The sequence below is a fragment of the Pelodiscus sinensis genome, chromosome 27 (assembly GCF_049634645.1).
Source record: "Pelodiscus sinensis isolate JC-2024 chromosome 27, ASM4963464v1, whole genome shotgun sequence".
Taxonomy (NCBI): Eukaryota; Metazoa; Chordata; order Testudines; family Trionychidae; genus Pelodiscus; species Pelodiscus sinensis.
This window is the reverse complement of record NC_134737.1, coordinates 10446642-10469607: the sequence shown is the minus strand read 5'-3', so window position 1 is coordinate 10469607 and position 22966 is coordinate 10446642. Positions and strand designations below refer to the sequence as shown.

Here is a 22966-nt window from a genome sequence, read left to right as displayed (position 1 = left end):
TGCAGAGCCAAGCGGCGGGCGGAACCATTCGGCGCCTGCGCCCTGCGTCCCGTCCCCTCTTTGTTCAGGGTTGGGCGCCATTTTGCGCGGCGGCTGAGTGGAGGCGCTGATTGGGTTTCGGGGGCCGGTGGCGGAGCCAATCAGAGCGGGACCCGAACCGGGGGAGCGAGGCACGGTGAGTGCGAGCAGCCAATATGGAGCCCCCGAGCGCCGGCCCTAGCGCCGGGATTGGCGGGGCCGAGTGACCAGTCAGGAGGCCGCTCGCAGGGCCGGCTGGCCGGGCGCTGTGGGAGCCGGGGGACGGGGCTCGGCTGCGGGCGCGCCGCGTGCGGAGGGGCGCGGGACGGGCCGCCGGCGGGGGCGCCGCGCGCGCGGGCTGGGGAGGGGGGGCGACACCGGGCTCGTTCCCTGCGCGGCGAGCCGGCTCCACGCGGGCCCCTCCCTGGGCGAGCCTCGCGGGGGGGGCCGCTGGCTTCCCTGCCCAATGGGCCCCGGGCTGCGAGGGCCCGGCCGGGCGACGAGCCCCCCCCAGCGAGAGCCAGCCTGGGGCCCGGCCCTGTGCGCGCTTTCCCTCCCCCAGGGCTTACGGGACAGAGCCCCCCCCCCCCAGGAGAACAGCTGTGCGGCGAAACCTGGGGTGAGCGGTCAGCAGCCTCCCTCCCTCCTCCCCGCACAGCGGCTGCGGGACGTTTCCTTCCCCTCGTGGGCGCGCTAGGGGTTAAAATCCTGCCGTCCCTAGCTCCCCACCGTCAAAAGCCTGTTCTAGATACATGGCCCCTGATATCCAGCCGGACTGGAAATCTCTGGATACCTACGCAGACTTGCACGCTCCACGTGAAGTTAATAATGAAAACTGCCCTCCTCCTTACCAATGCTGCGTAATAACACAGGATGTGGATGACTCTCTTGAGCTGAATTTTGGCTGAATTCTTTTTTTTTTTTTTTTTTTTTTTAAACATTAACTGATGCACTTTTGGGAGAGAGGATGCGATTTAATCATATGTGTTCTTGCTGCAGCACAGGATGAGGTATAGCTGCTTTCATTGTGTATCCTTAACCCGTAGAACAGTAGAACTGGAAGGGACCTCGAAAGGTCATCGAATCCAGTCTCTTGCACTCACATAATCAACCCGTGTTGATGCTAGAAAATTTTTTTGGTGCGGTAATGTCGCTTAGGTGTGGATTGGAGTTTTTTAAAGCAACATTTTTATATGGACAAAAGTTCTAGTGTAGAAGCAGTTAATACTGGCAGAAAGTTCTTTTGAAGTGTAGCTTATTTCTTTTGGGAAGTTGTTATAGAAGTGATACCAGCAAAAGCATGCTTTTTGCCATAATAAGCTGCATCTACACCAGGAGGGTTTGCTGGAAATAACAAAACTGTTTATTTCTAGGGTAGAAAATACCTTACTCTCAAATTATACAGGATTTTTGACCCAGCAGACTAGCAGTTTGAAGGAGGGACATGCAGCATAATATAGAATCATTCTTTTTAAAAATCTAATTCTGGTGTGAGAGAATTCTCTCCATGCTTTCTTATGAAACAACAACATTTTAAATTATTGTATTTGGACAAATAAACTATTTAAATAACAAAACAAAATTGTCTTTTTGCCCATACTGCTTCCCCTCCTCTATAGATCTTTGGTCCCCATCATTGGTGTCAGCATACTGTATGTGTAAAACGTCCTCCTTTGTCTCCCTCCCCCCCACGGAAAAGCTAGACTGTCCCAGAACTTCAGATATAGAGAAAGGGGCCTGGCATTTGGCTCCTAGAAATAGTATTAATGACTAATAGGTCTGTATTAAAAATGGTAAAGTAGGGGAAACGAGGGAACTTCTTACTAATATGTGGTTGGCTTACATGCCGTATATAATATTACTAGGGAGGTGAAGGATTAGTCGACTATCCGATAAGCAAATGCTTATCAGATAGTCGACAGGATAGTCAACTAGTCACTTCCCCCTCTTGCTGCCTCTATTAAATAGAGGCAGCAAGGGTGGGGGGAGGAGGGGAGAGAAGAGGGAGGGGTACTTCAAAGTGGCAGTGCCTCTTGAAGCTTGGGGTCAGCGGGGAGTCCTAGGGCTGTTGCTACACTTCAAAGGCGGATGCGCCCTATTGACTAGTCAATTAGTCGATATTTAACATCTTTAAATATGATGGCACCTAACATTCAGCTGGTGAATTGCCATCTTGAAAGATGCAATGTGGAAGCTGTTTCATGTGATACTGTACAAGCACGTAGGACAGAAGTGAAGAAAACTGCAACTGAAACTAGATGGAAAACTTTTGGGAGGCAGAGTGTAACAACTAGATATTCATTTTAGTATTAATGTTAATGGTTATACCCTTTCAAAATGGGATAGGATTTTTTGCCTGGCCATGTAATCAGGATTTCGGCATTACATTTTAAGCAGAAGATACATCTTTTAAACCATCTTTGAAGTCAGAGTGCCATTGACCCATATTGCCATCACTTCCTACAATATCCTTGGTTTTCCTTAAGTTCCTATGCTGGATACTGATCTAGCCTGACCTTGTTTAGTTCATGAGATCAGAAAAGCACACGGTCTAAGCTGGTTTCATTCAGGTCATCAAAGGGTTCAGCTATATATCCGCAGGATTTTAAAAAATGGAACCGTATTTGTGCCTGGTTTTAAAATCAGTGCCCAAATTCACCCTGATTCTACTGAGCCATGAAAAACACTACTGACCCCAAGAACTGTGTGTATCTGGAACACTTGTCTATTTCACCACCAGAAGTTGGCCCCATATAAGATATTTCCTCCTCCATCTTGTGTCTCTAAAAGGGCCAAGGCAGATAAGTTACAGTTGCAGTAAAATGCATCTTTCTGTGCTATGACTCAGATTTTTGCTCTGGTCAGAGGGGCTAGTAGTTTTATTTTTTAATTCCAAACAAAGCTTTTGGCAGAGAGAATGAGCAAATTGTTACTGCATTTAGGGCATGTAGTCTATCTGCTGCATGCTGCACATCCTTTCTTTATTAACCTGATGTATGTTGATTATATTCATTTGACTGAGCTAACTAAATCTTTTAATACAAAATAAAGCTGAAGTATAATCTAAAATAGATGAAGTAATCCATCTATTTAGAAAGATGAGTAAATCAGTGAAAAGCCTTTTTGCAGTGTTCTTTATGATAAAAACAACTAATGTGGCTTGCAAAGATACATTTAAAGGCCAGGAATTACAAAAGATGGTCCCAGGATATTACACAAGGTCAGTGAGGTAACGTCTTTTATTCCACCAACTTCTGTTTGTGAAAGAGTCGAGCTTTTGATCTTAAATAGAGCTCTTCTTCAGGTCTATGGTCTAACTAAAATTCCCAGACCAAAGAAGAGCTCTGTGTAGCTCCAAAAGCATGTCTCTCTCACCAACAGAACTTGGTCAGTAAAAGATATTACCTCATCCACTTTTCTATGGCGGGAGATTGGAGTATGGGACTGGGGTGCAGGAGAGAGTGTGGGTTCTGGCAGGGAGCTTGTGACCTATCGCAGTGGATTGGGGTGTAGGGTCCAAGAGGAGGTATAGGTACAGGAGAGATTTTGGCCTGGGGGAGGTGAGTAGAAGAGGGTGCAGGATCTGGGAGAGAGTTTTGATGGGGTGCTGGTACAGAGGGTTTGGGTGGTGACCTGGGGCAGGGAGTTGGAGTGGATGATGGGGTGGGGTGCTAGAATGCAGGCTGTGGTCAGGAGGCCCTTACATAGGTGTTTCCTGGCCAACAGCCCAGTGGGATCCTCAGGCAGGGTCCCTGCCTGCCAGCAGTGCTAGAGTGCTCAAGGTGGCTGGCTGTTCTATGTGGCTGTCTGCAGTGGAGGGGTGGGGAAAGCTTTCTGTGCTGTCCCCCCTGCTCCACCGTGCAGTGCAGAGAGCCACATGGAGCTGCTCTGTGTCTGAGGGTCCTGGCAGGGCCAGATTAAAAGGCTTGGCAGGCTGGATTTTGCCCTCCCCTGGTTTCTCCCCATCACTCACAGATAAACTCTCTCATGTATAGGAGACAATTAGTGTGTATTATGGGAGCCCATTGAGGGCCTAACAGAACTCAAGTCTTCCTTGTGCAAAGTTCCATATATACATATAGTAAGATGAAATCCTTGGCCAGGAGTTTACAATCTAAATTAACATGAGAAATGGTAGGAGGGGAAATAGCAACAAGAGAAGTGGATTGAGCAGAAGTGGATGAGCAGCAGAACTCAGAATAGAACTCTGGTCTCCTGTATCCTGGTCTGAGTTTTAGAAAAATACTGAATTTGCACATTAAAATATTTGTCCTCTTACTGCAAATGAAAATGGTATTTTCTTATTAGTATGGTGAATCCTTTACTTGAAACAATTGTGGACTTGCTGTTAAGGCATGTCATCTGAATAGATGGCTTGTTTTCGAGTTCCTGTAAACTGATCCTGAGCCATTGTGGCAGTAATGATGTATTTTTATTGCCTTGCTAGATATCCAGACTGAAGTGCATTGGGTATTGGAACTGAAGGGCTATGGAGCAGTATACAACAAACAGCAACAGTTCCACTGAACAGATTGTTGTGCAAGCAGGACAGATTCAACAACAGGTATGGAAAAATTGTTGTAGAGGTTGAGCGGGAGGTCCTGATATTTGGTTACAAGGCATGTCAGGCTCTCTACATTTGCACCAAGCCATTAAGATGCTGCGGGAGATTGACTGTCTTATCCCTTGATCAGCAGTTTTGTTCTGTCTTTAGGGTGTGTTTGTCTATTAACATTTCTAATTTGTATTTCTTCCATAACAGATACAACTGATATAGTGGAAAGTTGTACTAGAAAGAGGGACTTTACCCTTAAATTCTGAAATGAACAAAAATAATAAACCTTTTCTGAAAAGTTAGGTACAATCTTAAGTGATACAAAACATACATTTGAGAACTGTTTGTCCGCAAACAGTTGTTTATCTCCAAGGGTTGAAACAGGATTAGTTCAAGAAAATCTGGAGAATTTTGCCAGCTTTCCTTTAACAATCAGGTTCATGTGAATCACAGGGTCTGCTCCATTGAAAGATCAGAGTAAATGCAATATCAAAGTAATTGCAACAAAAATCTTTTGCTTCAGTGATCAGTTGGACTGTTTCTGTCTGGATCATTTCTCCAAAAACTTTTAACTTCTGGCTCGTGTACCATAATGTCCAGGCATGTAAAGTTGCTTTTATGAAAGTGTTAGATATGCTTTTAAATTATTATTTTTTACCTAGCTTCATATTGTGATAATTTTTTAACTTGGTTGTGTGGATTAGTTGCGTTGTTGTGATTTAATTTTCATTCATGAAGCTGTATTTGCTTTTGTTTGGGACAGTGTGTTTGTTTCTGCTTTGCACATGAGTGAGACAATATGAATTACACTTTCAATTTAAAATAGCACTTTAATGCTGATATCAAGCAGTGCGAATACCAGACACTTCAGGCGAGACCCCACTTTCAATGTGAAAATTGACTTTTTCTTCAGTGGGAACAGGATGTGGCCCTTACAAAGACTGTTGCTAAGTTATAAAGAAAATGTGGCAAATTCAGATCCACATGAGCTGGTATTGATAGATGGTTGAAGTCTGACACTTGATATTTTGTAATTACAAATATTTGTCATCTTTTGCCCTGTAACTCTTTAAAGGGATTCCGCCAACGGTGGTAGGGGGTCAAACCTTGATTAAGTTTTAATTTCGTGTATTGGTTTTCAAAGTTAATGTAGCATTGTGTATGTGGTGGTGGTGGTTTTCAAAAGGATTCTTTAATGCTGTTTTTAACAAAACATGAATGGTCCAGTCCTAATCTAATTCTCTGTGTCTGGATGTCCATGTCTTATAAACCACTACTGCAATTGACACGGATTATTTTGCGGAATCTCCAAAGAGTTTAGAGAGACTAAACTATTCTGTTCATATTGCCCCTCAAGCACGTTGGCTGGGTGTGTAAAACTCTTAGTTGCTGCCCATACTGTACTTCTTCCGTTGGATAAAGGGATTTGGAGCCAAGTTATTTGGGAGTTGAGGTCTGACAGATCTACCGCACCTCTGTAATAGCTAATATGTACAATTAAAGAGAAAACAGTTAAATAAACATGGGATAACTTAAAACAAACAATAAAGTAGAGATTTCAAATTCTGAAAAATATCTTGATGGTGTTGTCTGTTTGTGTTTTATTGTTGCTGACACTTGCCAGTGAGCATACCTTGGGTTTGCTGATTTCCCTTTTCTAAAATAATGTGAGCACGTTCAGCACTCCTGTGTTCCAAGAACAAGTATTACGTGAACTTTACATTCTTCCTGTTCCCAGCAGCAGGGTGGTGTCACTGCTGTCCAGTTGCAGACAGAGGCCCAGGTGGCAACCGCCTCAGGCCAGCAAGTCCAGACCCTCCAGGTAGTGGTGATCTCTCTAATTGTGTCTATGTGAGCACTGCATGAACTCCCTCATCGCCTCATCTCTAATGCTGTGTTTCTCCCAGGGTTTGAAATAGGGACAGAATTAGTGGCAGTTGTGTTGGCCTGTAGCAGCTGGGACACATGTTAAATTGCATTTTCATTCAATAAAATGAATGAAGTGGTTGAATCTAAGATGCACAAAGCCTACCCTGATCCACTTGTGAAAACTCTCTGCTGGTGAACAGAAATGAAACAGGAAAAAATAACTTGAAGGCAAGAGAGAAACCCCAGTACCTAGCTCAGAGAGGTCAGACCTCTGATATCCAGTGCTGAGTAGGTGCATTTTTTCTTTGAAAAGAAGGCAAGGTCAGGGTTGAAGAGAGACTTCTTTTCCTGACTAGAAACACAAACTGAAGATTTTCTTGCCTACTGTGTGCTTGAGAAAATTATCAATTGATTTTTCTACTGTGACACCACAAGCAGATCCATAAATTGCATCTTTCTTACTATCAAAACTCACTACCAGTTGGGAAAGGGATACAGGTTATTTCAAACCCTGATTTCTGTTCATGTGAAATGTTCCATATCCTACAAGCTTCATCTCATTAGTTTGTGTGGCAGCTTTTTAAAGGGATGAAAAATCCTTAGATGATCGATACACTTGAAGCTCTTTTTAATCCGGCAGCCCTAGAAAACAGGATATGCTGGATTATTGAATTTTCTAGGCCATAGAGGGTGGTGCGGAGTCTGGGCATGAAGGGGGAGAGGGGCACTTACCTGGTGCCCTGTTCCTGGAGGCATATGTGACTCTGTGCCCCCCCCCACACAACTCCCAGGCACCTCCCCACCACTGCTACAGAAGCTGTAGGGGAAAAGCCTCTGGAGGAGCAAATCGCTGTGCTGCTGTTCCCCCAGCTGGGATGGAGGTTGAGTGGCATTGCGCAGAGCAGCTTCCTCCTCCCTCTGATTCAGACCCTAGCAAAGATGTTTCCAGGTCAGGGAGCTTGTAGTGTATTACAGAATTGATACAGCCATTTCTACATATTTCTGAGGTCTTTGTGGGGTGGGGTCTTTCTCTGTTCTTTGGAGAAAAAAGTTCTGGACCATCCTGCTAGTAAAGAAGTATTTGCAGTGGTTTCCTGCTGCAAACTAAAATGTGAAGGAGGGGGAACTGGTTGAATTGGCTTGCTTGGAGCTCAATTTGTACAGTATTACAGCCCCATTGCTGAAAAGTTTACTTTTCGTTTCTTGCTTGTGTTTAAAAATACATCAATAAAAATTCTGGAATTCTATTATCATTTTAGTTCATTTTAAGCGTATCTTGTTGCTTTGTGGCTGATATATGCATGTTTGCATCTCTTTCACTGTATTGTAATGCATATTGTTCACATCTCATTATTGCAAGTGGCTTTTATATGGAAAAGTGGGTGGAAGATACTGAGCAGTAGGACTATTAGATGACTTAATGATCCAAGTTATCCTATCTAGGAGCTTGACTGCTGATATATACCTCGGGTTGCTGGCATGTGTGTGTATAAGCTACTAATGCAGGGGTGGGAAACATAAGGGCCTGAATGCAGCCCCTGGCTTGCCTAGATCTGACCTCTGAGGCTCAGGGCTCCCCCCTCCCTTGCTGTCTTTCTGTGGGGCTGGAGCACATACAGTCTGCTAGCCTCCCCCCCATTCCCCCAGCTAGGGTGTGTGAGGGAAATGTGGGGAGTGTCTCTCCTCAGTCGGGGGCCACGTCAGTGAGGGTTTTTTTGTTTGTTTTTGTTTACGTCTTATTTGTGTGCAGCCACGGCTGATTTTTCTGTGGGCCAATGGCCCCTGATCCAAAAAAGGTTCCCCACTCCTGCACTAATGCATTTAATTATACAGCAAGTGGTCCTTTCCTTTAAGGGACCATATTATTTTAGATAGCTTAATAAACTCTGAAAGGTTTTTTTTTTTTTTTTTTTTTTACTGATCATAACTCATTCATAAATTCGTCTCTTGCACTGCAATAAGTTGAAACATTGGGGATGAGTGTGTCATAAAAGGAGAGAGTTGGAGGTAGAAGTCAGAGATGATGGTCATTGGCTGTTTAAAGTCCTTGAAGTTTCCATTTTAACTGAAACTGCAGTTCAGTGATTGCTAAGGATATTAACTCTTGTTTATTTGTGCAAACATGTTACTGCAGAAGGCAGCTGGGGGTGGGGGAAGGTGGCTCCTTGGAGCTGGAATGCACAGGGAGATAGCTTAAAAGCTGCAGGGAGACAGCTTAAAAGCCACAAGGCGACAGCTTAAAAGCCATCTCCCCCGCACCTCGGAGCACTGGCTCCTGCCTCCCCTCCTCCCTGCTGCCTCTAATACAGAGGCAGCAAGAGGGGATTGTGTCAGTCAGTATGATTAACTGATAAGGCCAAGTTTATCAGTTAACCATGTAATCAACTACATGCTAACATCCCTCATGATTGCTCTGTTATGCTCATTGTTCTCTTCTAAGAAATGTGTTGAATGCAGTGAACAAATAATCCTGTTGTCCATTGCTTCCTGCACAAAGTTTAAGATAGAAAGGTGTGGCTTTTATCGAGCACTTCTGGTATGTTATTTTTGGGGAGATGGCTTTTTCCTTGCTAGATAAGCATAGCTGAATGGAGTTTCCCCTTGCCTTCCTTTTTCCCCTCAGTCCTTTTCCCCAAGAACAGTAGTAAGGGCTCTCCTATATGATCTAGAAACCTTCACCATTCCAAGATTTGTTGGTCCGTGTTTTCATCCCCGCTTTCTTTCTCAGCCATACTTGGTGCTGTTACAAGCACAACTTCTCTATGATCGCAAGAAGATGCTCCAAGAACATTGCATGCCATATCCATCTGGAAATTAAGATGCTATGAAAGCGTAATTTTTGAACCCCAACTGCCAGAGTAGCTTTATATTGGAGCCTTACTCATTGACATTAGGCTTATTAATAAAATGCAAAAACTTACTGTGGATTGTAAGGTCTTTTATGAAAGGTTCTAGTTTTCAGGTTGTATATAGAAGTAATCCTTGTCTGATAGTGTATGGATAATTTAGCCATATATACTATATAAATATTGTGTATGATTTATTGTATCTGGACTTTGTGCTTTTGATTAAACAATAGCAGAAAAGGACATCTTACCAAATTCAGCAACATAAGATGAAGACACTTTTTAAAAATTCTGTTTAGTGGAAGTTATGAATAAAAACAAGACCACTGCTTAGTTTTCAAGGCCCTTTCACTGAAATAGATAAAAATTTAGCCTTTGATATTTTCCAGTTGCACTTGAGATTTTTTTTTATCATTTGACTTTGTTTCATTGTTTTGTTTGTTGTTTCTTCTATTCTCTAGGTCCAGGGTCAGCCATTAATGGTACAAGTAAGCGGAGGTCAGCTGATCACATCAACTGGCCAGCCGATTATGGTGCAAGCTGTGCCTGGGGGTCAGGGCCAGACCATCATGCAAGTCCCAGTTTCTGGATCACAAGGATTGCAGCAGGTTTGTTTACTCTAATTTTTTAAGGAATGAACGTATGGCTGTCATAGTGCAGATCATAACCTAGTGTAAATTGTCCTCATTTCTTTGAAGTCAAGGGAGCCATGACAACTTACATTAGCTGAGGATCTGCACCAGTGAACACTGTGACAATTCTTGAGGTGCACGGGACTCCATCCCCTCAGCCAGAAGAAGAATTGTTTGAGCTTAACTTGTGCCAGCTCCCTGATGCATCCAGTCTCTTAGCTTCTGTGTCAGCCATTGCTTTGCCTAGCAGACCAATCTTTGAGTCACTTTGAAATGTTTCTGATGTAGTGTGCAGCCCCTTATCCACTGAATACTGATAGTAATTCCAAGTATGCTGTCCCCTAAAGAAACAGTTTACACCTTGAATGATTTGACTCAGGGTCAGCTCTTTGTATAATCCCACAGCATGGAGTTGTATTTATAGTGACAACAGTCCATGAATTTATTCTCAAAGACTACATTTTAGAAGATAGCGAGTAAAGATTATGGATACGGGTTAAGTATAAAACCAATTTATCATCCACTCCCTCGAGAAGTAAATTTCATTTAATCCCAAATGTCTTCTGCAGCATTTCAACCACGCCTGGTTGAGATCCCACTTCCTTGAATGTAAATGCCATTTACTTCCTTAGATGCATATAAAAGGAGAGGGGGTCATCTTGTCTTCCCTTTTGTGCTCCAGAGTTCATTGTCTGCCCCCAGAGACTGGACAGCCCCCCTTGGTTCTGTTTCCAGAGTCTTGTCTCTCTGTTGACTTTCCATTACCTTGCTGAGGTCATATGTAAAAGGGTTTCCATTATATTGGCTTCATATTTGACTTTTACTTCCTGTCTCGAAGAAACCTGTTTTTTCTCTTTGATCAGACTTCAAAACATATTTTAATACGTAATCAGGACTCCTTAACTATCATTTATATGTATTCTATACAATGATTGAGGATCAGTATGACAGACTTTTATTAGAGACCTTACATGTTGTTCTTCATGAATAAATACTATGAAAGGAGGTGCTAGGTACAGTAAATTTATCAGGCCTGTAAGGAGTTGCCATTATAAGATAGTGAACTCTTTTTGCCAGCTGGCTCCAGTGATCCTCTCTGTCACACCATATATTAAAAGTGAAACTTCTGCTGTATTTCAAGTATATTTCCAAGGGATGCTGCAAATATACTCAGCACAGTCCCTTGAACTGCAGCCAGAGCTTTTTCTGGTTCTTGGCAGCTGTAACACACAACTGTTCCATGCTTACTCATGTGGTCATCCCATAAAAATATGGAATTCCTTGAAAATGCTTCAGGAATAACATGAAGTTCAGTTATTCCAATGTATGAATGCTGGAGAGTTTAAAACCTGTGACTTCATAGAGTAATAGTGCTGGGCAGGATAGGATTATGTTCCAGTAATATACACTTTAGATCTATCTATTTAAAAGATTGCATTTGGTTTTAGGTAAGGCCTTTATGAGTGTTCCTCAAAAACAAAGGGTGGAAATATTAAGCAGCTCATACAAAAGATGAGTAGTTATCCTTGTTGGGGTCTGGTGATTAGAGCATGGGGAGTGTGAATCTAGAGTAGCAAAATTTTTGTCTGCTGTGCCACTGTGCACTGTGCTGATGGGCTTATTTAGTGACCTGTGAAATATTTCATTAAACTTAGCTGAAAGGCACTATGTATCCAGAAAGCATTATTATGATTTCTCAATATAATATGCTCTATATAGCTTATATATTTGAAGAAAGTGTGAAATTGGAGTTTTCAGCAAAGAGGGTTGATAGTATTCCAATTTATCTTGAGGGGTGCACCAAGGGAGGTAGGAGGTCTTTCTTCTCTGCAAGTTTAGAGTTGTACACTTTTGTATATACCAGGCTACTTCTGTGTGCTTGAAAATTAGCACTTGTGTTATTCTACAGCTATCTTAGTTAACCCTTAAAGTCCCATTCCTTCTGTGTTCTAGGTAAGTAGTATCCCAAGTCTCATGCTCAAGACAGTGGTATCTCTCTCTCTCTCTCTGATTATGCTGTGTTTTGTAAATAGTGGAGGATTGCTGGGCAATGTTCCCTCTTAATCTTTCCATCCATGTGTGGAATAAATGTTGTAATGTGTATCCATGCTTGCACGGATATTCACCACCAGTAGAAACATGTAATGCCAGTTGTGGATGCTCTGCTAATCCACGGGGCAGCATTTGAATCTCTTGGGTGGATGCCCTAGTGCTCAGCTTCCAGGGAACACTGCTGCTGGGGCATGTTCATGAGCAAATATATTTGCTCCTTTCTGCATAGTCTTTTCCTCTGTTGCATCAGTGATTGCTAAGTCACAGGGCAGGGTTACATTAAAACAAATTGTGTACATTATTAAAGGAAAATTACAGGTTACACCTCCTTAAACCGGGACTCTCTCGTCCTACAATATCCATGGTCTTGAACGAGAGAGACCCGGGGCAGGAGGGTTAGCAGCTGAGCGCCCTGCGAAAGGCGAGGCTGATGGTAGCAGGGCCAAGGCCTCAGCAGACCAGCGGCGGTAGTGGGGCCATGGTAGCTGGGCAGCCCATGCTTGCCGGCCCCGCAGTGAGGTTGTGCTGCGGCAGCCTGAGCGGGGCTGGATGCCGGCCCGGCAGTGGAGACAGATCCGCGGCAGCCTGACTGGCGGTAAGGCCAGGTTGTGGCAGTCTACAGGGGAAGTCAGTCTGGGGCCACAGCAGGTTGGCAACTCGATCGGGGCCGCATGCCTGTTGGCAGTGGGACTGGTGCCGTGGCAGCAGGGACAGGGCTGTGTGTTGCCATGCTGACAGTGGGGCTGAAGCAGCCATGTTGTCCAGCCGGCAGCGGGACCAAAGGAGCTGGCGGTGAGGAGGGGCAGCAGGCTGAGGGGGCCAGTAATAGGGGACTTTCCTTGGTCTGGAAAATTCCTTCATCTGAGACTGCTCAGGTCCAACCTCTAGTAGTTTTTTATTTTGGCTGCAGTAAATCATGGTTGGAAGATGATTTGATAATGCTGAGACCAAAGGGAGAAATAACAGTTAATGTTCCTTTCTGACTCTTTCTTCCACAGATTCAGTTGGTCCAGCCAGGTCAGATTCAGATTCAAGGTGGGCAAGCTGTGCAGGTACAGGGTCAACAAGGCCAGACCCAGCAAATCATTATTCAGCAGCCCCAGACTGCAGTTACTGCTGGACAGACACAGGTAACTACACCAGCATGAAAGGGGTTTTCCTGAAAGAAATGTCTGCAAATGGGTTTCAAAATGTATTATGTATGAAGGGAGGAACGTTAGAAAGTTTCTATTTAGAAACAACTAATACTGAATAAAACAACTTTGTAACTCATCACCTTTTATGCATTTTTTGTTTTTTTGCAGATCCCTTTGCTGGGACTAATTTGTCACCTTGTTTCAGCACATGGTTCTTTTTAGTACATTATTGATTTGGGATTCCCTCAATGAAAATGTTTACAAGTAAAAATATGGTTAAATTCAACATCACACACTTCCCAAAATTGTAAACGGTTGCATGTTTAGGAATAGATTTTTTTTTTTAAGTTGTTTGAGTATCCGTTTAACATAAAATATGAGACCTAGATCTTAAACAAAAACCATTCCCAGTATATTAAAAGTATTTGTATATATAGAACTGCCCTTGTAAATTCGGACATAAACAAAGATGGAAATCTTTAACTTCTCAGCCGTTTGTAAATGTGTGATGTTCTTTGTTTCATTAGACCCAGCAGCAAATAGCAGTTCAGGGGCAGCAGGTGGCACAGACCGCAGAAGGCCAGACCATTGTTTATCAGCCTGTTAATGCTGATGGAACCATTCTTCAGCAAGGTATGAGCTTTGGCATATAAAGGGCAGCACATTCTTTTAAGTCAGAGTTGCAAGTTTCCAGACACAAACTTAGCATTTCATTTCTTCTGGCTCTTCAGAGTTGAGAAAACACCCCTGAGATTGGGAGACTAAACTTGTTTTCTAAATTCCTCTTCCTTCTGTTACCACCCCTCTGTAGATCAACACTGAAGCTGAACCAGCTCAGCTCTGGGAAGACTGTGCTATAAGGCTGATGGTAGCACTCGGAAATCCAACCCCCTCAAGGGACCAAACCCTCAAATAAATCCATTCTTACCTTGTGTTTTACACAGAAAAATCTCAAAGATATTCACTCCTTATCAGTGAAAGAGAGAGTTACACTTTGGTTGCTCCCCCCAGGTATCAGTTATTTACACTGGGCTTGATAATAAACACAGATTTTTTTTTAAAGTATAAAAAGTAGAATTTAAGTGATTGCAAGTGAAAACAGATCAAAGTAATTTACTGAGCCAAAAGATGCCAGCCAGTTCTAATACACTGAGGAGCTCGGTACATGCAACTTCTTACCCTAAACAGTTGTTCTTATCTCCGATAAAATGCTTCCTGTCAGAGTTGATCTTTACACTGTCCTGGATCTACGCCTTTTCAGAGTACTGTGGAGTTTTTTGGCAAGGCAGTTTCAAAGGCCAGCTGAAGACAAAGAACTAATAGCTTTCCATTCCTTAAATAGACTCTCCCCAGGACACGGAGTCTTTGTTTAAAGCACTTACTGTCCCCATGGGAAAGTACCTGATTCAAGATGAATTCTAGTACCAGGTGGCATGGTCACATGTCTTTCTAGTACCAATCATAGTTTGGGTTTACAGGAAAAATAAAACCATTCGTGGGTTGTTGGTTTGAGTACGGAGCCATTAAGTTCCTAAAGTATTACTATTGGTCCTCGTTAGCACATTTAGAATTAAAAATGGATTCAAACTTCATATTTATAACTTCACATAAAAGAATAATACATGCACAAAAATAGGATATACGTATTCAGCAAAAGGTAACATTAAAATATGTTACATGGCCTATTTTGCATAAAGCATCTTAGAGTTATGCATATTCATAGTCATAAACCAATTTTCATAAATGGGGAGGGGGCTTGCCCGTAGGATTTTACTTCTCAACATCAGTAAGATTTTTTTTCTGATGTGCATTATATTGCTGTTAACAACATGTACTGTATCAGCTATGATGCAGAGAGTTTGAAATCTAGAAAAAAGTACAGGGGATTTTTTTCAGGTTGATCATACAGATTTACCTTTTTATAGCTAACTTTTTCAATAGCTGCAGAAATCCTTTTTCCAGACCACAGTGAAACAGATAGCGGAATTTATATACATATAAATAATCCCAAAAAGCTCTTAGTATGGACAGTGCAAAAGGGATAATGGAAAATGACTCAGTTATTCACTTGGAGTTTAATGGTTATAAATAAGACTGTTGGGTTCCTGACAAATTGTTGGGAGAGTGCAAGCATTTACATTTAATTTTTGAGTTTTTCAGAGAAATGGCTTCACATTGGGGTGTGTGATTCCTATGACAAATGAACACTTTAAAAAGTTGAGTGCATTTGTGGAATAAGAACAGATGATGGGATTTTGTTAGTTGTTGCTTGTAAATTTTTGCCATCCTCTACACTATCCAAGAGTGAGTGAATGAAAATAGAAGTGGGACTAATTGTGTTCCCTTCATTCTTTCTGTGTGCGTGTTTTTCTTTTTTTTTGTTTTGTGTTTTATTTTCTTAAAGTTACAGTCCCTGTTACAGGCATGATCACCATCCCAGCAGCCAGTTTGGCAGGAGCACAAATTGTCCAAGCAGGAGCCAACACCAATACAACTAGCAGTGGACAAGGGACTGTAACTGTCACACTACCAGTTGCTGGAAATGTGGTCAATTCGGGCGGAATGGTTATGGTACGTATGGAAGAGTCAGTAATTGCAGTGTTTAACCTGTGTGTCAAATTATTACATAGGTCATGCTTCCCACAAGTCTCTTTAAAAAACTGGGATAAATAAATATTAACGTTGAATCCAGTAGCATTTTGCTGGTAGGGCATAAAACATTTTCATTGCCCTCACCTGCTGGAGTTGTGGCAGGGGAGGGAAGGAACCAAAACTGAACTCTCTCTCTCCCTCTCCCTTCCTCCCTTCTTCCTTCCCTCCCTCTCTTTCTGTCTGTCTCTCTCTCTCTTCTCCCCCCCTCCCTCCAGCCCTGGTTTTAATCTCTGAGTGGAGTTTATTCCTTTCCCTCAAAATTTTATTATCCAGCTCAAAAAAGTTCAACATTTTAATTTAAAGGGAAAACTCGTACTAGAGATACTCACAAGTTTGAAGAATTCAAGCCAAAAACTTGCTATTCTTCAGAATCCCATAATTGTTTTTTTCTGCTAAATTAGGAGGTTTTTTTCTGCCTTTACTACATTTGTTCAGAAGCTCTCTTAGCTTGTGTTTTACTATTCAGTTCCATTAGATGGCAGCAGACCATTTGTGGATATCACTTGTTTATAATAATCATATGGAAATAGACAAATAGAACATGCATTAATAAAATTCCAGTAGAAGAGAGGAGTATATAACAGATTATATTGTACAGAAAAGTGACTTTCTTGGACCACTATGTATTATGGAGCTTTTTGAATTTGGTTATTTAGGAATTTTAACAGGTTTTCAAATCATTGTGTTAATATCAGATACAAAACAGTGAGTATAACTGACGTTTGCTTAGAGAAACTTTGTACAGTATTATTTCTCTATTTACATTTAATTTTATACAAACAACAGAGGGTCAGAAACATTGGCAATGTGTATATGCCCAACAGTTTGAATGTTGTGCAGGTGACTTTGATACTTCATTACTATGGAACAGACACAGTTGCTCTTGAGGCAGTGCGTCCTTTCACTTGCTTCTGTATTAGTATTTTTGGACTGATCAGATCTCCTTTTGTATGTAGCTTATGTCATGAACCATAGACATACGAGCGTGTTCTCTTTACACAGATGGTACCAGGGGCTGGATCGGTACCAGCTATTCAGAGGATTCCATTGCCTGGGGCTGAGATGCTTGAAGAGGAGCCCCTCTATGTAAATGCCAAGCAGTACCACCGAATCTTGAAGAGGAGGCAGGCACGAGCCAAGCTGGAAGCTGAGGGGAAAATCCCCAAAGAGAGGAGGGTGAGAATATAATTCAAAGCTGCTTTTTAGGCACAGTGTGGAGAAATGACTTTGCATTATAAGGGGTACAAAAGGCATTCAGGGTGACATGGAGAAAATAACAGACCTCTTCCTGCCCCTCCTTTTGTAATATATGTTGGCCTGTCTCACTGATGGGTATTTCTCCTCACATTTTGTGTCTGACAGATGTCAGTCATTTCTGAGTCCATATGTTGCCATCCTGCTTACTTCCTTGGCTCTTAAGTATTGAAAGAATTTGTGGTTATATTGTATAAGGTGTGGGCACCGACTTTTCATTAAAAGGAATTGGTTCTGAGTGTTCAGCTAGCTGGAGTAATTCTGAGCTAGAAAGTATTGAATGGCTCTTGACTCTTTTTTTCTTATTGTTGCAGAAATACTTGCATGAGTCTCGACATCGTCATGCCATGGCTAGGAAGCGGGGAGAAGGTGGGCGTTTTTTCTCACCAAAGGAAAAGGATGGCCCCCATATGCAGGTGAGTAAAACTTCGCTTCCAGCTATCTTCTGTGTATGCCTGCAATGTGCACATACCAGTAGCCCTAAGAAATACACTTGAGCTCTAATTTTTTTGCTGCTTTCATGACCTTGTAGGGCTAAGGCCCTTGCCTTGTGTCCTCTTTCCCTTCTCCATATTTCAGGCTTTATGTGAAAAGTCACTTACTGTGTAGAACAGACCCTCATGTAGTGAGGCCATAGTAATCTTAATATAAACGTGTGTTCAACTTTGTTTTATAAATGGAGAGGCATGGTAATAGCTGTATTTGTTTGCCAGTACAGAGCGGTGCAGTCAGCTGCTCCTCTTTGCCTGCTATTTCATGATTGTAGTGAAAGATGGAGGTAAATCAGTGAGCACTTAGTGTGAAATTCAAAAGTGGGCATGCTAAGATTTTTTTTTTAAAATACAGCTTTCATACTGTTTTAAATGAAGAGTGAAAGATGCAGGAGAGGCTTTTAGAGAAGAGAATATAATAGGATAGAAAATAGAAAACACTTATTGCCCTTTAGATCATTAAGGTTTCAGCCCACGACAACTCTTCCAAGTCTTTGATCCAAATCATGTCTAGTATATGCTAGGCTTGAGTTGCGAGCTGTTGTCAAAGAACAGAGCGGGGTTGCACAAAATTAATCTAATTTATACGGCAGTCTGGAATGCTTGGTTTAAAAGTCATAATTCTGTATGGTGTGTGATAAAGCGTTCTTGTCATCTATAATTTTTTCTTGTGTCCCTAGCAAATATAGGGAAAAAGTAGTAGAGAGAAGATAAATTTTCAGGAGATGGAATGAATAATGCTGTCACCATGTTAAACTTAAAGGGATATAGATTTTACTCCTTAAGGGGCAGGAGAGACAAAGTTTAGCTGTTGTTTCTTAAGGAAGAAGAACCTTAAATTTTTCTCTTCACTCCCAAGAGCTAAAACTTCCTTAGTTCTTCTGAATGTGAATTCCACATTTTAACTCGGTGGATTTCAACCTGTGGATCTCAGACTGTGTAAAGGGTTTGCAAAAAGTTGTTGTTGTTGTTGTTATAGAACAGTGGTTTTCAAGTTTGGTCTGTGCATTTCCAAAGAGGGCTATTTGAAATCTTTTAGGGGTCAAAAATGAAAAAAGTTTGAAAACCACTATTCTAACTAAGCTTCATTTGTGTTCTAACAGCTTTCTAAAGCCATTTAAAGGTACAGGAACACTTTTGGTGATATTGGCATCTCTTACACCTATGGCAATAAAAGATTTTTTGGAAAAGCTACTTTTGTCTTCTAAGGTTACATGATTGAGAAAAGATAAGGTATCTTACATTTACTACTGGAACTGTGCTGTTTGACTGGAAGAGTCTTGCAGAGTTAGTTTCTTAACCCTGTGGGTTTTATACACCAGCGCCTCAGCTGGTGTAAACTGTGTTAGCTTCACTGAAGTCAGTATAACTATGCTGGCTTATGCTATTCTGAGTTTTTCTCAGTCTTTGTATACAACTTCTCTTCTTTTAGACAAATGGGGATATTTGCCCTCAAGGATTGTCTGCTGTAGTAGAGGTATTTTTCTGTAAGGGAATGCTACAGCATCACGATATTGTTTGTCTTTTTTGTATCTACAGGATCCATCTCAGGCAAATGAAGAAGCAATGACACAGATGATCAGAGTATCCTAACACCTTTCTGAAAGAAAAAGTAACTGAACAAGTTTCCTGTCCCTTTGCAAGTGTGTCCTATCTTACCAGTGTATCAAGCAAACCTTCCAATGGGACAATCACCATATCTCAGCCTACCCTTTTGTATACGACAAAAACCACCTTGCCACTAAGTGGTTTGTTTGGGATTTTAACTGCAGTGGACTCAGCAAATAGAAATTGTAGGGACCTTCTTGGTATACCCTGTTTAATTGAATACAGGGGTTTGAAAGTCTGACAGTTCATGCCTTTTACATTTCTTGAATTAAGGTTGGCCAATTGACAGTGATTAGCAATAACTCTGGCATGCTGAAGCAGGGCTAACTAAGACCATAGAGAGCCATAGCCCTTCTGCAGAGGAGTAAACCAGTTTGTAGCAACCGAAGCAAACATGGCTACACCACAGTGCTTTGTTTTCCCAATGGAGTCTTGTTGTTTTTATCCACTCCTCACAGCTTTGGACATTATTTACTGACAGCTGAACTGTTCACTTATATTTGCATTTGCCTTTCTGGAACTGTATAACAGAACAGAAAGAGGGTCTCTAAGCTCCATCCTGTAAAAATAAGTAGACCTCAAGCTCTTTTCTGGGAAAAGTTCAACCATTTTGTCAAGTTGGTATGAATATTGCAAGGCTTTTACAAGAACTGAAATATTCTATATCTGTTCCAAGGAGTGAGCTGGGAGTGACACATTAACACATTGCTCAGAGTAAAGTAGGGAAAACAACTCATGTCTTTTGCTAGCAATTGAAAGGATAAATCCAACTGCTGGGATAAAAATGATAGAAGGGGTTGAGATTCTAGAAGAAGTTCAGTGTCTGTTTTTACTTTGCCAGTGCAGTGCTTGATTACTCCAAAAGAGAAAAAATCTGGAGCCTGAGAATGGAGGGGATTGAGTATTTCCCAGTGTGACTGGTTTTGAGTGTCCAGAGGGTTATGTACAGTGCTTTGGCCTTATTTGGGATGAAGGATGGCTCTATCACAGCTGGAGCAGAGCACAGCTCGAATGGGTGCATCCTGGTTCAGCTCAAAGTCTAGTTATGTAGCGAGGGCAGATGTTGATGGTGATCCCTTTAGGCTTTTTATGAAATGTCCTCTTTTATAAACACGGCTGTTATGGAATGAAGGAGAAATATTTGCTTTTTTTAAAAAAAATAGGGTCCCTCTTTTGTGACTTCTTTATATTGCTTCCTATTGAATTATTTGTGATTAGCCGCTGTTATTTTGAACTTGGTCCATCATCATGGGTTTGAAATTTGGCAATGGGAATCTGAGGCTTCTAGAGCTTTCTAGCAAGTGACATTTAGCTGCCCATTTCCACCCTTGCCTCCATCCACACTTTAGCGTAGGTAATTCTGCTGCTTCCAGTTTTTGTGTGCTCTGTGGTTTAAATCTTAAGACTCTGTTGGGTCACAAGAATGAAGTGTGATGGGTGAACCTGAATGACAAAAGCAGTAGAGAGGAGAGTCTTCATGGGCAAAGTAGTGAAAAAGGCAATTTGGAAAGGCCAGGTAAATTTCAGGGGAGTCTGTCTTAAGGAAGCAGCGCAAGCACAGTTGTCGGGAGAATATGTCCTATACCATCTCTTCAAATCATGACAAAAGAGGAAAGCTCAAGGTAACAACTCAGTTGTGCAAACTGCAGGAAGAAAATAGAGTGGCAAACAGAAGTGAGGGTGGGGGGGAACAGTCCCAACCAAAAGACCCCTTTCCTTTGGATAAAAGGATACTAAATCTAAGACAGTTAAAAACAGGTGGACGAGGATCAAAGAGAAACAGAAAAAGGGGAAATGATGTATTTCAGTTTGTCAGCAGTCAGCCTGGAGGGGGAGAGTGCCTGAGCATCTGTCCTGCCAAGTTCAGTGCCTCTCGACCCACCATGATTGATAACATGAAGTAAAGCTTGCAAGGACCTGTCTGATTTGTTGGTGACATCCACAGTTAAAGGGTAACATGGAACCCTAGTTTGAATTTGAGATGTGTCAATAAAAGAAATAAACTATTTTTTATATTCTGTCTTAGATTGTGTTTGTCACCTGCACAAATATTCTGTTTCTGAATTTGGCATTGTCATTTTTTATTCAAAAAGCATTACTTTGCCTCCTCCATTGTTGGCATCTCTGGCTGCCTTTTGGTTGCTCCAATTTACAGTATTTTGGCCAATTAAGAGTATGGTGCTTTTTTTTTCTTCACTCAGCTACTATGAAACCCTTGCTTAACATTTTTTGTCATGTCACCTGTTTCAGGAATTATCTAGTTCTTTCCTAGTGAAGGAACAGTAAATATTTTGCTTTGTTTAAATGAACATTATTGTAAATACTTTTTAAGAGCATTTGTACATTTTTTTTTTTCAGTCTGGGTTACTGATGCACGTTGGGGGCGGTGGGGAGGGGGTGGAGGAGGAGGAGTTCCATTCTGGCTTTTAAGGTAGCTTCTCAATCTTTCGCTTTCATTTTACAATCAATTTCTATCCCTGTGAATCTTCTCTGGGAGTTGGGGAAGTTAGGGAAATGGAGGTTGTTGGTCTGACATCTCGTATCTTAATCATTAGCCCCAGGGTTTGTTTTCATTAAGAACTTATCAAACTCTTCACAGAACATTCAGAACTTCATCCAGATAATTCTCCTACCCCTACTTAAGTTCTTTGATCCATAGTTGTAGAAGGTGTATAAAGACCTATGCATTTGTGCTACATAGAGAGTTCTTGTAGTTAAGTTTGTATACAGTGGTGTGAAAGCTGGGTGTTAGTCATATACCGTTTTGGTTTGTTTTGGTTTTCCTGTATTCATTGACCCTTCTGAAGGCCTTTGTTTGCTCCGTGAGATTGAAGATCTCAGCACCATGTTACAAAAAGCTTTCAGACTTTTTTACAAATAAATTATAAAACTGGAGATGTTGCCAGATAAAAGCCTGTAGTAATGGGCTGTGAGAACTTGAGCTTTTATATTGGCTAGATTTGGACATATCCAGATTGGGAGCTCAGTACACAGTAGGACAGATCAGGATACAATAAATAATGATGGGTTTAAGAACTCGGTGCTTGGTTATTTGACTTCTAAAGCGCTGGTTCAGCGAACCTATCAAAACCAGTTTTATACAAATGTAGAATGGGGTGTGGGAAATGATCCCCCAAGTGATGCTAAATAGTTGCAAAGGCTTTTGCATGTTAAAGTCTCTTTCTTACTTTGTGGAGGGGGGGGAGATATTGAGTTTTGTGTAACGTAAGGCGAAGTTTGTAAATAGTTAAAAAGTTTATAATTTTTTTTATATGATGCATTTTTTCAAGTGTATTTTGTCTTTAATAGATGCAATTGTAAGTACTGTGTACACTATCCAGCAAATAAAAACTTTATAAACTTAGAGTTCCTGGCTTTTTCTTTCTTATCTCTTTAAACTTTTCTGTAGAGTGATTGCAGTTCAGTGGAGAAGAATTTTGTCTTTTCTTTTGCACCACCTGTGCCCCCCCCCAAAAAAAGTTCTAACCCTGTAAATGGCACCCATAAGCGGACTCTAATCTAGTAATCTGCGAGCAAGCACCTTCAGGCAGCCAGTCTCCTTATAGCATAGCTTGCAATCATGAAGAATGGTTGGACTATGCCTGTAGGATCTTGTTTAATTTTCCTGTGTGAGGGCTCAGGGAGAGGGGGGAGAATCTGTGATGGGAGCTTCCTGCAGGATGGGGGCAGACCATGAGGGAGCAGGAAGCAGAAGACTTTTCCTTATTCTTCCTTCTCTCTTGCCCCATATTCTAGCACAACAAAGACCTGGATTAATCCGTAACAGTTAAACAGCTATTTAAGAGCTGACAGGTCATGGATTGTGGAAGCTCTGATTGGCTGAGCTTGGGGG

At 41.8% G+C, this 22966-nt stretch overlaps 1 protein-coding gene across 14 annotated transcripts; it reads left to right on the top strand.

The window, feature by feature from the left end:
- The first annotated feature begins 27 nt into the window (after window positions 1–27).
- On the top strand, window positions 28–22479 carry NFYA (nuclear transcription factor Y subunit alpha). 14 transcript variants are annotated; one of them, XM_075910126.1, is made up of 10 exons: window positions 28–175; window positions 4466–4582; window positions 6315–6395; window positions 9750–9896; window positions 12971–13102; window positions 13636–13741; window positions 15513–15679; window positions 16763–16936; window positions 17329–17430; window positions 19045–22479. In XM_075910126.1, exons 2-10 carry the CDS (start codon window positions 4508–4510, stop codon window positions 19096–19098), a joined length of 1038 nt encoding a protein of 345 aa, XP_075766241.1. In that variant the 5' UTR covers window positions 28–175; window positions 4466–4507; the 3' UTR covers window positions 19099–22479. The 14 variants fall into 14 exon arrangements, with proteins under 14 accessions (XP_075766241.1, XP_075766236.1, XP_075766237.1 ...); XM_075910121.1 differs by having other exon boundaries at window positions 6315–6398; XM_075910122.1 differs by having other exon boundaries at window positions 6312–6395.
- The last annotated feature ends 487 nt before the right edge of the window (window positions 22480–22966 follow it).

What these genes read in the sequence shown, in the direction of transcription:
- NFYA (XM_075910119.1), top strand. Translation starts at nt 4,508, where the DNA reads ATGGAGCAGTATACAACAAACAGCAACAGTTCCACTGAACAGATTGTT. An exon ending in AAGTCCAGACCCTCCAGGTA is followed by an intron (nt 6,399 to 9,749) that starts GTGGTGATCTCT and finishes TCTATTCTCTAG; the next exon opens with GTCCAGGGTCAGCCATTAAT. An exon ending in AAATCCCCAAAGAGAGGAGG is followed by an intron (nt 16,937 to 17,328) that starts GTGAGAATATAA and finishes TTATTGTTGCAG; the next exon opens with AAATACTTGCATGAGTCTCG.